Genomic DNA, 15,543 nt, shown 5'->3' on the forward strand with positions numbered 1-15,543 from the left:
TCACAATACAATAGAAGAGAATTTCCGGAGGGTCAACGGGATAGATTTTGTGACCAGCACATTGAGGAACCAACGATGGGACAGGCCATCTTGGACTGGGTAGTTGATTCTGAGACCAGGGTCACGAACCTCAGTAAAGGTAACTATGATGGAATGAGGCATGATGGACTGGAAAACATTACTGAAATGCAGTGGACAGGCACTCAAGACATTCATGGTTGAATTCCAAAAGTTGTTTATTCCTATTTGGCGCAAGATTAGAAAGGGAATTGTGGCCAAACCATGGCTTACAAGGGCAATTGGAGATAGTATTAGATTCAAAGAAGAATATAAGTTAGCAAGAAATAGCAATAGACCTGAGGGTTGGGGACAGTTTAAAATTCAGGAAAGGCAGACCAGGGATTAGAACATAGAACAGTACAGCACAGGCCCTTCGGCCCACGATGTTGTGCCGACCACTTATCCTAATCAAAGATCAATCTAACCAATCTATCTTTTAAAAAATATATATATTTATTAAAGTTTTTTTAACACAATTTTTCTCCCTTACAAACAATAACCCCCCCTCGTAACAAAAAAAAACGAGAAATCGCGCAGAGCAAGATATATACATGGCAAAATGATATATTTACACAGCTTTGTACACTGGTCCTCACCCGTACGTGCCAGTTTCCCCAACCCTTCATGTTATCTCTTGCTCATCCACCCTCCCAGGCAGTCCCCCCTTTCTCCCCCCCTCCCAGGACGTCCCCCCCCCCAAGGTTGCTGCTGCTGACCGACCTTCCTCTAACCCTACGCGAGATAGTCTAGGAACGGTTGCCACCGCCTGTAGAACCCCTGCGCAGACCCTCTCAAGGCGAACTTAATCCTCTCCAACTTTATGAACCCAGCCATATCATTTATCCAGGCCTCCAGGCTGGGGGGCTTCGCCTCCTTCCACATTAGCAAGATCCTTCGCCGGGCTACTAGGGACGCAAAGGCCAGAATGCCGGCCTCTTTCGACTCCTGCATCCCGGTTCGTCCACTACTCCAAATATTGCTAGCCCCCAGCTTAGCTTGACCCGGACTTTCACCACCTGAGATATTAGAACATAGAACATAGAACAATACAGCGCAGTACAGGCCCTTCGGCCCACGATGTTGCACCGAAACAAAAGCCATCTAACCTACACTATGCCATTATCATCCATATGTTTATCCAATAAACTTTTAAATGCCCTTAATGTTGGCGAGTTCACTGCTGTAGCAGGTAGGGCATTCCACGGCCTCACTACTCTTTGCGTAAAGAACCTACCTCTGACCTCTGTCCTATATCTATCACCCCTCAGTTTAAAGTTATGTCCCCTCGTGCCAGCCATTTCCATCCGCGGGAGAAGGCTCTCACTGTCCACCCTATCCAACCCCCTGATCATTTTGTATGCCTCTATTAAGTCTCCTCTTAACCTTCTTCTCTCCAACGAAAACAACCTCAAGTCCATCAGCCTTTCCTCATAAGATTTTCCCTCCATACCTGGCAACATCCTGGTAAATCTCCTCTGCACCCGCTCCAAAGCCTCCACGTCCTTCCTATAATGCGGTGACCAGAACTGTACGCAATACTCCAAATGCGGCCGTACCAGAGTTCTGTACAGCTGCAACATGACCTCCCGACTCCGGAACTCAATCCCTCTACCAATAAAGGCCAACACTCCATAGGCCTTCTTCACAAACCTTATTGCTCCCGCCACTCCTCTCCAGAACCCCTCCAGTGCCGGGCATGACCTAAACATATGGACATGGTTCGCCGGGCTCCCTGAGCACCTTCCACATCTGTCCTCTACCCCAAAGAACCTACTCAACCTCGCCCCGTCAAGTGCGCTCTGTGGACCACCTTAAATTGTATCAGGCTGAGCCTGGCACACGAGGAGGAGGCATTAACCCTACCTAGGGCATCAGTCCACAGACCTTCCTCGATCTCCTCCCCCAGCTCCTCCTCCCATTCCCCCTCTTCTTTCAACTCCTGGTGTATTTCCGACACCTTGCCCTTCCCGACCCATACACCCGAGATCACCCTATCTTGAACTTCTTGTGCTGGGAGCAACGGGAATTCCCTCACCTGTCGCCTCACAAAAGCCCTCAACTGCATATATCTAAAGGCATTTCCCGGGGGTAACTCGAACTTCTCCTCCAGTGCCCCTGGGCTCGCAAACGTCCCGTCGATGAACAGTCCCCCATTCTTCCAATCCCCGCCCGATGCTAGCTCTGGAACCCCCCGTCCATCTTCCCTGGGACAAACCGGTGGTTACCCCTGATCGGGGACCACACCGATGCTCCCACTGCAGCCCGGTGCCGTCTCCACTGGCCCCAGATCCTTAGCGTTGCCACCACCACCGGGCTCGTGGTATACTTTGTCGGCGAGAGCGGCAGCGGTGCTGTCACCAACGCCCCCAGGCTCGTTCCTTTACAGGATGCCATCTCCATCCTCTTCCATGCCGCCCCCTCTCCCTCCATAACCCACTTGCGGATCATCGCCACATTTGCTGCCCAGTAGTAGCTCCCCAGGTTTGGCAGCGCCAACCCTCCTCGGTCCCTACTGCGTTCCAGGAACCCTCTCCTTACTCTCGGGGTCTTATTCGCCCACACAAACCCCATAATACTCCTGCCTACTCTCTTAGAGAAGGCCTTAGTGATCACGATGGGAAGGCACTGAAACACAAACAGAAACCTCGGAAGGACCACCATTTTGACCGACTGCACTCTACCCGCCAGCGAGAGCGGTAACATGTCCCATCTTTTGAAATCCTCCTCCATTTGCTCCACCAACCTCGTCAGATTCAGTTTATGTAGGGTCCCCCAACTCCTGGCTATCTAGATCCCCAGATACCGAAAGCTCCCCTATCCCTCTTTCTTGGTCCCCCGCTTGTAATACAAAGAGCTCACTCTTCCCTACATTGAGCTTATAGCCCGAAAACTCCCCAAACTCCCTTAGAGTCTGCATGACCTCCACCATCCCCTCCATTGGATCCACCATGTACAGCAACAGGTCATCCGCATATAGCGACCTATATGCTCTTCTCCCCCTCGGACCACCCCCCTCCATTTATTAGACTCCCTCAATGACATGGCCAATGGTTCGATCGCCAATGCGAACAACAGGGGGGACAGGGGGCACCCCTGCCTCGTCCCTCGGTACAGTCGAAAGTACTCCGACCTCCACCGGTTCGTCACTACACTCGCCATCGGTGCTCTGTAAAGGAGCTTAACCCAATTGATAAACCCTACCCCAAACCCAAACCTACGCAGCACCTCCCAGAGGTACTCCCACTCTACTCGGTCAAAGGCCTTCTCCGCGTCCATAGCTGCCACTATCTCCGCCTCTCCCTCCTCCGATGGCATCATTATCACGTTTAAGAGCCGCTGCACATTGGTGTTTAGTTGCCTGCCCTTTACAAATCCCGTCTGGTCCTCGTGGATTACCCCCGGGACACAGTCCTCGATCCTCGTGGTCAGCACTTTTGCCAGCAACTTTGCATCAATATTGAGGAGCGAGATCGGCCTGTACGATCCACATTGCAGTGGGTCCTTGTCCCGCTTTAGGATCAAAGAAATTGTCGCTTCCGACATTGTCGGGGGCAGGGTCCCCTCCTCTCTTGCCTCATTAAAGGTCCTCACCAGTAGCGGGGCCAACAGGTCTGCGTACTTCCTGTAGAACTCCACCGGGAATCCGTCCGGTCCCGGGGCCTTCCCCGCCTGCATGCTCCCCAAACCCTTGCTCAGCTCCTCCAACCCAATTGGTGCCCCCAAACCAGCCACCTCTTGCTCCTCCACCCTTGGGAATCTCAGCTGATCTAGGAATCGTCTCATCCTCTCTTCCCCCGCTGGGTGCTGGGATCTGTACAGCTCTTCATAAAAGGCTGTGAATACCTCGTTTATTTTCGTTGCACTCCGAACCGTGGCTCCCCTTCCATCTTTGACTCCCCCTATTTCCCTCGCTGCCATCCTCTTACGGAGCTGGTGTGCCAGCATCCGACTAGCCTTTTCCCCATACTCGTATGTCGCCCCCTGCGCTTTCCTCCACTGTGCCTCCGCCTTCCCTGTGGTCAACAGGTCAAACTCCGTCTGGAGCCGTCGTCTTTCCCCAAGTAATCTTTCCTCCAGGGCCTCTGCATATCTCCTGTCCACTCTCAAAATCTCCCCCACTAACCTCTCCCTTTCCATACCCTCGGTCTTCTCCCTGTAAGCCCTAATGGAAATTAACTCTCCCCTGATCACCGCCTCCCATACCACCCCCACCTGCACCTCCCCGTTGTCGTTGGCCTCCAAGTACCTTTCGATATACCCCCTCACCTTCCCACACACCGCCTCGTCCGCCAGCAGTCCCACATCCAGCCGCCACAACGGGCGTTGGTCCCTTTCCTCTCCCAGCTCCAGTTCCACCCAGTGCGGGGCATGGTCCGAAACGGCTATGTCCCCTCCACCCTCGGGATGAGCGCCCTACCCAGAACAAAGAAATCTATCCGGGAGTAGGCTTTGTGTACATGGGAGAAGAAAATTCCCTGGCCTGCGGCCTTGCAAACCACCATGGGTCCACTCCCCCCATCTGATCCATAAACCCCCTAAGTACCTTGGCCGCCGCCGGCCTCTTTCCAGTCCTTGATTTGGAGCGGTCCAGTGCTGGATCCAACACTGTATTGAAGTCCCCTCCCATTCTCAGGCCTCCTATCTCCAGGTCCGGAATGCGCCCCAACATGCGCTTCATGAATACTGCATCATTCCAGTTCGGGGCGTATACGTTTACCAACACCACCCACGTCCCTTGCAGCCTACCGCTCACCATTACATATCGCCCTCCATTGTCCGCTACAATAGTCTTGGCCTCAAATGACACCCGCTTTCCCACCAATATTGCCACCCCTCTATTCTTCTCGTCCAGTCCCGAGTGGAACACCTGTCCTACCCATCCCTTTCTTAACCTGACCTGGTCCGCCACCTTCAGATGTGTCTCTTGGAGCATGGCCACGTCCGCCTTCAGTCCCTTTAAGTGCGCGAACACTCGAGCCCTCTTCACCGGCCCATTCAGGCCCCTCACATTCCACGTTATCAGCCGGATTGGAGGGGCTCTCACCCCCCCCACGCCCCGTCGACTAGCCATCTCCTTTTCTGGGCCAGTCCCGTGTCCACGCCTCCCTCACCCTCCAGTCCCCCAGAGGGGGGACCCCCGTCCCGACCACCTCTTCTGTGTCCCATTCCCTTTCGGCCAGTGCAGCAACCCTTCCCCCCCCCCCCCTTCCCCCCTCCCCCCCCTCCCGCTAGACCCCTGACTAGCTTTTTTGCTCCCCCCATGTCAATCCCGTAAGTCAGCTGACGCCTGCTGACCCCGGCTTCCCCCGCCGTCCCATTGACCTCCCCGCGTGGGAGTCTCCCAATCCATATGCATTCCTTTGTTCCCCTTCCCGCCTTTCTTCCCGCGCGCGGGGGAAAAAACCCGCACTTTCCAAAGCCCGCTCCGCCCCCTCTGGTGCAGCTCCTTTCTTGTCTCTCTCCCCCAGCCCATGTAACATTTCCTGCGCGTGATTGACCCCCTATATACAACAACCATCACACATCAAACCCCAAAACATCCCCCCCACCCTCACAAACCCTCAGTTCGAGTCCAACTTTTCGGCTTGTACAAAGGTCCACGCCTCTTCAGGCGTTTCGAAGTAATAGTGTTGGCCCTTGTATGTGACCCACAGTCGCGCTGGCTGCAGCATTCCGAATTTCACTTCTTTCCAGTACAACGCCGCTTTGGCCCAGTTGAAACCCGCTCTCCGCTTTGCAACCTCCGTGCTCCAGTCCGGGTATATTCGGATCTCTGCATTGTCCCACTTACTGCTCTGCTCCTTCTTGGCCCATCTCAGGACCCACTCTCTGTCCGTGAACCGGTGGAACCTCACCACCATCGCCCTTGGCGTCTCATTTGCCTGGGGCTTCTTCGCCAGCACCCGATGTGCCCCGTCCAACTCCAGCGGCCTCGAAGGGGCCTTCGTGCCCATCATCGCCTCGAGCATCGTGCTTGCGTATGCCCCGGCATCAGCCCCCTCCACTCCCTCAGGGAGCCACAGGATTTGCAGATTCTTTCTCCTCGACCTGTTCTCCAGGTCTTCGAGTCTTCCCGCCCACCTCCTGTGTAGCGCCTTGTTCTGCTCCACTCTCACCGCCAGGCTCACGAGCTCGTCCTCGTTCTGACTGACTCTTTTCTGTACCTCCTGGATCTTAGCTTCATGGGCCTTCTGCGTGATCCAGAGTCCTTCAATTGCCGAAAGCATAGGCGCCAACATCTCTTTGCGCATCTCCTCGCGCTGCTCCTCGAAGCAGCGCTTGATGAACTCCTGCAGCTCCCCTTTGTCCCTGGCTGCCGCCATTTTTTCTTTCCCTCGCTTCTCCCGTTGCTCCAGTGCCGCTCCTTTCGTCGTTACACTTCTGGTCCGTTTCATAGAAGTTGGCAGTGTTTGCTTCACCAGTCTGCCCCAAAAAGTCTATGGAAACTCCTGAAAAAGGTCTGAGAGTCGGCTCTAGACGGGAGTTGCCGAATGCGCGACCTACTCCTCCATGGCCGCCACCAGAAGCCTGGTCCCTGCTTCTTCAATGGCCCTGGTAGATCATTTCAGTTGTTCCCTCTGCTGCTAGAATTCACCTTTGATAGAGTCAAGCCAGATTGCAGCTTTAAGCTTGCCCTTCCCCCGCCTGCATGCTGGAAGAGGCCCTCGTCTACTGCTGCAGCTCAAGCCAAATATTTCATTGTTTCTGCCGGGTCTGGTAGCCAAAAGACACAACACACCTGGGGGACACTGTCAGGGGAATGCTGCAGCCTTCTTCCCACACCGGGAAATGTCAAACAAATGCCGTGGGGGCCCTGTAAAAGAGCCCAAAAGTCCGTTCCAAGCGGGAGCTGCCGAATATGCGACCTAGCTCTGCATAGCCGCACCCGGAAGTCAACCTTCACCCCTTCAATTTACTGCTGTCCATGAGCCTGTCCAAGAATCGCTTAAATGTCCCCAATGACTCTGACTCCACCACCTCTGCTGGCAGTGCATTACATGCACCCACCACTCTGTGTAAAGACCCTACCTCTGACCTTAAAATGTTGTCCCCTCGTGACAGCCATTTACACACTGGGGAAAAGTCTCTGGCTATCCACTCTATCCATGCCTCTCATCACCTTGTACACCTCTATAAAGTCACCTGTCTTCCTTCTTCGCTCCAGTGAGAAAAGCCCTAGCTCCCTCAACCTTTCTTCATAAGCCATACTCTGCACCCTCCAAACCATCCACATCCTTCCTATAATGAGGCGACCAGAACTGGACACAATATTCCAAGTGTGGTCTAATTTGGGTTTTATAAAGGTGCAGCAAAACATCATGGCTCTTAAACTCAATCCCCCTGTTAATGAAAGCCAACACACCATACGCCTTAACAACCCTATCAACCTGGGTGGCAACTTTGAAGGATCTATATACATGGACCACAAGAGCCCTCTGTTCCTCCACACTTCCAAGAATCCTGCCTTATACCCTGTATTCAGCATTCAAATTCAACCTTGCAAAATGAATCACTTCGCATTTATCTCAGTCGAACTCCATCTGCCACTTCTCAGCCCAGCTCTGCATCCTGTCAATGTCCTGTTGTAACCTGCAACAGCCCTCAACATTATCGACAACTCCACCAACCTTTGTGTCATCAGCAAACTTACTAACCCACCCTTCCACTTCCTCATCCAAACCTCTTTTAAAGTTCTACAGGGACCCCATTCGGACCCAGGACCTCCCCTGCCTGCATAACCCCCATCACCTCCACCAGTCAAATGGAAGCCCCCAGCCGCTCCCCCACCTTGGGGAACACCAACCCATCCAGGACCCACCACATACCCACCCACTCCGATTCATAAAGCCTCCTGTAGAACTCCTCAAATACCCCATTCACCTCCACAGGGTCCAACAAAGAACAAAGAAATGTACAGCACAGGAACAGGCCCTTCGGCCCTCCAAACCCGTGCCGACCATGCTGCCCGACTAAACTGCAATCTTCTACACTTCCTGGGTCCGTATCCCTCTATTCCCAACCTATTCATGTATTTGTCAAGATGCTCCTTAAATGTCACTATCGTCTCTGCTTCCACCACCTCCTCCAGTAGCGAGTTCCAGGCACCCAGTACCCTCTGCGTAAAAAACTTGCCTCGTACATCTACTCTAAACCTTGCCCCTCTCACCTTAAACCTATGCCCCCTAGTAATTGACCCCTCTACCCTGGGGAAAAGCCTCAGACTATCCACTCTGTCTATGCCCCTCATAATTTTGTAGACCTCTATCAGGTTGCCCCTCAACCTCCTTCGTTCCAGTGAGAACAAACCGAGTTTATTCAACCGCTCCTCATAGCTAATGCCCTCCATACCAGGCAACATTCTGGTAAATCTCTTCTGCACCCTCTCTAAAGCCTCCACATCCTTCTGATAGTGTGGCGACCAGAATTGAACACTATACTCCAAGTGTGGCCTAACTAAGGTTCTATACAGCTGCAACGTGACTTGCCAATTCTTATACTCAATGCCTCGGCCAATGAAGGCAAGCATGCCGTATGCCTTCTTGAGTACCTTCTCCACCTGTGTTGCCCCTTTCAGTGACCTGTGGACCTGTACTCCTAGATCTCTTTGACTTTCAATACTCTTGAGGGTTCTACCATTCACTGTATATTCCCTACCTGCATTAGACCTTCCAGAATGCATTACCAGTACCACTCTTTCCCGCCCGTCCTTCATCCTTCCAATCTCCCTCGCTGCTACATGAGTTGGTCGGCCAACTAGCCTTCTCCCCATACTCATACACTGACCCTCTGGCCCTTCACAACTGCCACACTGCCTTCCCTATGGACACCAACCCACTCCATCTGAAGATTCTGCCTCTCCTTCAACAATCCTTGTATCCGGGGCCTCAGAACCTCGTCCACCAGCCTTGTCGTCTCTGCTCGCTCCCCCGGATCGATATGAACTCCCCCCTAATCACTGCCTTGAGCGCATCCCACAGCATGGCAGCCGAGACCTCACCTGTACGGGGACTTGTGGGAGGAAACCGGAACACCCGGAGGAAACCCACGCAGACACTGGGAGAACATGCAGATTCCACAGTGACCCAAGCCATGAATCGAACCTGGGACCATGGAGCAGTGAAGCAACAGTGCTAACCACTGTGTTACCACGCCGCCCATATAATACAACTATATCATCTTACTAACAATTCATTAGAGACACATGTACATACAGAATACTATCCATTAAAGTTTTGGAGAAGTTTAAAAATCAAAATGCAAGATGTTTTAGAACGAGTTTATTGCTACAATCATTGAACTTAAAAATTAATATATATAATATAATCGCTTATTGTCATAAGTAGCCTTGAATGAAGTTACTGTGAAAAGCCCCTAGTCGCCACATTCCGGCGCCTGTTCGGGGGGGGGGCAGTACGGGAATTGAACCCACGCTGCTGGCGTTGCTCTGCATTACAAACCAGCTATTAAACCAGCCCCTATATTATACCTGCAGATCATAGAATTTCCAGTGCAGGAGGCCATTCGAGTCTGCACCGGGCCTTGTAAAGAGCACCCTACTTAAATCCACACCTCCATCCTATCCCAGTAACCCCACCTAACCTTTTTAGACACTAAGGGCAATTTTGCATGGCCAATCCACCTAACCTGCACATCGTTGGAAGATGTAGAAGAGAAAACGTGTTTGCAGATTTTATCATGACTTTGAAATGTGGGACGACTGAAACGTTCAAAAGTGGAAAAGACTGACATGCACTCTTCAAAGTAATATATCTTATAGAGTATTAGTGTTTAGTAACTTCTAATGTTTAGAGTTGAAGGGCTGTGGAAAACGAAGCCATCTTTTCGTATTGCTGGTTCTTTTTTTAAAGGGGGAAGTGGGATAAATGTAGGCATTAGAGATGTTTTATTATATGTATTCGGAGCAATAAGGATTAAAAGTCTTGGTTAATGTGTGTATGACTGCTGCAGTAATCTTTTTTTAAATTCCTGGTTTAAAAGTCACACACTTTGGCGACAAGGGATAATTAAAGCATTGTAAAAGTTTGCACTGATGAATTTTATTTATATAGAAGTTCCCTGGGGAGTAGATAGAGACATTGTGTTTGGTATTAGTAAGATGATGTAGTTAATGGGAGGAGCCAGGGTTCGAAAGTCAGGTATTGAATTTCAGTTTTGGTTTTCCGTTCAGTTAAAGAATTGACTGTATGGTTTCTCAAAGCAGTTTCGTTAAAAAGATTTTGCCTGTGAACAGAACAGCAGTTTCCAAAAAGGCTGGCAGGTTCAACAGTAGCTGACACAGGAAGAATCTGCATCTGGTTCCTGAAGGATCTCTCTTGCTGAAAGTGATTTATCCAAGATATCCCTTCAGCAAGCATTAATATTGATTTTGACCAGTGATGGGTTTTGCTTGTGTGGAGATAGAAGATAGCAGTTAGTAGTTAATGTTTCATGATGTGGAGATGCTGGCGTTGGACTGGGGTGAGCACAGTAAGAAGTCTGATTTGAAACAAACCTGTTGGACTTTAACCTGGTGTTGTAAGACTTCTTAATGTTTCATGTTATTGTTAAGCATCGTTTAACTGGTAATTTAAGCTATTTTCTTTCTCAGGTTAAAGTTAGCAATACTGTGTTTGCAATAAAGTTTGTTTTAATGTACCATATCGCTGCTTGTGCATGGAATCACTCCTGGAGCAAGGTATCCTTTTCTCACAGTCTCACTAATGAAATAAAATATTGGGATTTCTGTCCGGTTTCCTGGGGTCTGGTCTGGGATCGTAATACTACGGGGGCCATCTTAAGTAACTATTTACCTATAATTGGACAGTTGAATGGATATATGTAATTAAATGAACACTTAACATGAGGTATTTCCCAGCCCCCAAAATAAGCTTTCTGGACAGTCAAGAAGTGAAGGAAGGAAGGCACATGGCAGAAACCTGCAAAGGTGAACCCATGCTAATTTTGGCTCAACACCTTAGCCAGCTTGAGAGGGGGTGGATGAAGAGATCATTACCGTAAGCTACACTGTCCTGCCTCATTATCCAAGCATCCAATCTGGGGTCGGTGAACTGTTCCTTTGTCTGTCTGGATTATGCGCAGTATTTGGACTTTCTCTCGTCAATAGCTAATTGTGACTCTTCAACCCTTGAATAAAATTTTACAGTAAATAAGAGGGCAGAAAAGCATATCACAATGAACATTTTTATTCTTCACATTGAATGATTATGTTCAATTATCAAGTGGGCAACTATGCATTAACAGCTGAAACCACCAAAATCGCCAGTGAGATCAGTGAAGTTGAAACATCTTTGCTCAAACATTGACATTGAGGACTAAGACCTTGGACCAAAAGAATAAAAGAACCAAAAGATGGACAATGACCCAGGCATTGCAATCTAACTCATGCCAATATCTTCTTGATAGTTATTAAGGAAGAAATATTAGTAGTTTTCACAATATAACTGGTTGTGTTCATGACTTCCTTTCCCTTTAACCATGCAGAGTACAAGTGCCACAGGCACAATTTCAGATCTTCTGACAATTTAACCACAGAAATAAGTTGGAAGAACTATAAATATGTTATAAACTAAAGCATAGTTGTATTCAAGCAAGTTAAACGGAGGTCTGAGAGAGTGTTAAAGACGTTGATGAGTTAGCAATGATTTCAATCACAAGCAATTGGTTAGTTCGTCTTAGTAATCAAGGAACACGACATATCTGTTGCATGAGGCAGTCTCTGATTACTGTGAACAGCAAGAGGCAGCGACATGGGCAGGAAAAATGGAGTCACACTGGAAACAAGGAGCTGTCTGGTGACAGTGTCCAGCACATACCACAACAATGATATTCAGGGAATGAAAAATTAGTTTAAGTTGACTCACTGATGTAGAGAAGCATAGTGTGTTCATTATTTTTATACTATTACATAAAGACAAGTAGTACAGATTGACCTTTGCAAATCCAATTATATTTTATCCCAAACCCCCACAAAGCCTTCTCAAACTACCAGCATATAAATATCATAAATTGGCAGTTTAAACAGGCACCTGTACATTATAACTGTATTTCTAAAATAGGATAATTTTATCATAAGTACTGTATTGATGAGTTCGACCAGTGCTCATTTATGACTGGCCAGCTCCACCTTTCAGTTTCAAATACAATAAATACTGAGAAACATTTGTTCCTTGCATTTCAAAACTAAATTTGACAATTCAACTACATTCTGTATCGAGGAATTCCCAGTCCCCTATATTGCATTTAACTTGAGCAAGATTGACCAAAGTAACATTGCAGCAACTTATGACCGACAGCACACTAGCTCCCTTAAGACTCTTGCACTGTAACCAATCTGATTGGGAACATGATCCAGCAGGACACAGTGTTGAAGGGTAGATCCAAGCAATGTCATTGGCATGCAGTGGTTTCGGCCAGATCGGAGGCAGCTTCACCACCTCCAATGGCACATCACATTGGCTGATAGTAAAGCTCTCGTATTAAACTCCAGAAAAAAGAGTAACCATGAATCTTCATGGTTTGTTTCAAGTTCAGTCATTAACCGGTTAAAACTTTTAAACAACTGAAATCTCAAATTTTTGATTAACTTTTCAAAATTCAACTTTAATACTGAAATGTTGCTGAGATCTGATGAGGAGACGGTCACCAAATGAAAATTCTGCTCTTCTGTCACAGGCAGCACATAGTAACGACAACAGGAAACAAGCAGAAGCTCTGTGATTGGAGCTCCTGTCAGTATCTCCAACCAGCAATGCACCTAAAGGATGTACAGCAAGATATTTGTGTGGGATAGCACTTGCATCCACTGTTGTCCCATTTCCTATTGCTCTGGTGCAGAGTATTAAGTGTCCACCAACTCGATCGACATAATCAAAAACCTCAGCATCATGTTTAGGTAAGGGAGCAAGGTTACTACAAGCCTACTCGTACATATAGCTAGAAACTGGAATTAACCAGTTTAAAGACAGGAAAAGTCAGCCTTGATTACATTTTCAGGAAAAGTAGATTCACAACTGAAGTTTTGGTGCAAATTTGATAGATACTTGATTATTTTTATGGAAGTTCAAATTCTGAAAAGCAGCTCAATGATATGAGCTGTCTGGTGACTATAGCTAACACAAACGGAGCCATGACATGATGACATGACACTATTTATACAACAACTGCACTTCCTTCAAAATAGTTTGGTCTCAACTTCTCTAAACTCTCAAGTTACGACTGGCACAAAGTAGAAATAATATAGATTCCTTGTTTCTGATAGATTTGGCAAGTCAACATTGTTTGGAATGTGACTGAGGGTCCCTTCTCCCAAAACGTACCCTCTACATTGTGCGTAATGTGGTCGAAAGCCCAAGACTTAGCTATGACACCATACAATGTGCAGGAGGTGGCTCAGGGATCCGAGCCACAGAAACCCACCCTCTAGTCCATGTATCTCTGTCAGGTTCGCAATGTGTGTGTCTGATTGTGCAGGCACCAATGTTTACAGCTTTTGTCTCATTGGTAAAAATATTTTGAATTAGGATCATACAGTGAACACAAATTGAGAAAATAGAAAATAAGCTGATATGCGAGCCAGTGGTCAGGGACACACTTATGAAACACATAAAGGTCAAGTGCACACAGCCCCGACACAAGTTAAAGCTTTAAGTACAAAGGGCTTTTTGTAAGTAACCTTCACATTGATGTACACCTCCCACAAACATATTCCTAGCCACGTGCGTTTGTGCGCAACACAATATTCTCAATTGGATGGTGCCCCACTTGCTTCTCGTAAATGTTTTTTTATTGGGCAATATCACCATCAAGTGAGGCTGCAAAAATCACCTGATGTTCTTCATAGTTTCCAGAAAAAGAGAATCATTGATCACTGTATGTGAATCATCTTTCCCATACAATGTATTTGAAGTCGAGTGCAGTAACATTCATGCACCACCCCAGGACAAGACACCACCTAAAAGGCAACAAGGTTAAGGCTTCCTTCCGGTCAACAAAAATATGGCAGACAGCAGTGCAAGCATCAAACACAGTTTTGGAGAGATTATGTTATGCTAGACAGGGATCTTTCGGAGCTGTTCATATGTAATGAAGAACTGAAAGAAACAGTTAAGGCAAACAATATGAATGAGTAATTACTGTCAGAATGTTCATGACATAAAACATGAGAACATCTTACATGGAAACATAGAAAATAGAAGTTGGAGGCCATTTGGCTTTTCAAGCCTGCTCCACCATTCATTATGATCATGGCTGATCATCAAGTTCAATACCCTGATCCCGCCTTCCCCTCATATCCCTTGATCCCTTTAGCTCCAAGAGCTATATCTAATTCCTTCTTGAAATTTCCCAACGTTTTGGCCTCAACTACTTTCTGTGGAAGCTAATTCCTCAGATTCACCACTCTCTGGGTGAAGAAATTTCTCAGTCCTAAAAGGTTTACCCCTTATCCTCAAATTAAGACCCCTAATTCTCGACTCCCTCACCATCAGGAACATTCTTTCTGAATCTACACTGTCTAATCCTGTTAGAATTTTGTAAGTTTCCATGAGATCCCCTCTCTTCTAAACTCCAATGAATATAATCCTAACCAATTTAGTCTCTCCTCATATCAATCAGCCTGGTAAACCTTCACTGCACTCCCTCCATAGCAAGAACATCCTTCCTCAGTAAGGATACCAAAACTGCACACAATACTACAGGTGTGCCCTCACCAATGACCCTTACAATTTCAGTAAAACATCTCTATTCCTCCACTCAAATTCTCTCACTATGAAGGTCAACATACTTTTTTACTGCCAGCTGTAACTTCGAGCTTACCATCAGCGACTGATGCACGAGGACACCAAGGTCTCACCGAGTATCCATCTCTCTCAATTTACCACCATTCAAATAATAATTTCCTTATTTTTGCTACCGAAGCGGATAACCTCACATTTATCCACATATACTGCATCTGCCACTCACTCAGCCTGTCCAAATCCAGCTGTAACACCTCTGCATCCTCCTCACAGCTCACCCTCCCAACCTACTTTGTATCATCTTCAAATTTGGAGATCATACATTTAGTTCCCTCGTCCAAATCAATATATAATGTGAACCGTTGGGGCCCTAGCAGAGATCCCTATTGTACCCCACAAGTCACTGCCTCCCAATCAGTAAAAGACCCATTTATTCCAACTTTTTGGTTCCTGTCTGCTAACTAGCTTTTTATCCATCTCAAGACACTACCTGTAATCCCGTGCACTTTAGTTTTACATATTAATCTATACGAGATCTTGTCGAAAGCCTTCTTAAAGTCTAAATAAACCACATTCACCAGTTCTCCCTGGTCAACTCTACTAGTTACATCTTCAAAGAATTCTAGTAGATTTGGCAAGCCTGATTTTCTTTTCGTAAATCCATGCTAACCTTGTCTGATTACACCACTGCTTTCCAAATGCTGTGCTATGAAATCCTTGATTATGG

General features: G+C 47.7%; 1 protein-coding gene across 1 annotated transcript in view; it reads right to left on the reverse strand.

Moving 5' to 3' along the window:
• Positions 1-11,248: 11,248 nt before the first annotated feature.
• Positions 11,249-15,543, reverse strand: part of slc25a14 (solute carrier family 25 member 14) — an 84,027-nt gene continuing 79,732 nt past the window's right edge. Inside the window, exon 10 of the mRNA XM_072504951.1 lies at positions 11,249-14,171. Within this exon, the coding sequence (XP_072361052.1) occupies positions 14,130-14,171 (42 nt within the window). The 3' untranslated portion in view covers positions 11,249-14,129. The remainder of the gene's footprint in view (positions 14,172-15,543) is intronic.

Source organism: Scyliorhinus torazame, chromosome 5, assembly GCF_047496885.1.
Source record: "Scyliorhinus torazame isolate Kashiwa2021f chromosome 5, sScyTor2.1, whole genome shotgun sequence".
Taxonomy (NCBI): domain Eukaryota; kingdom Metazoa; phylum Chordata; class Chondrichthyes; order Carcharhiniformes; family Scyliorhinidae; genus Scyliorhinus; species Scyliorhinus torazame.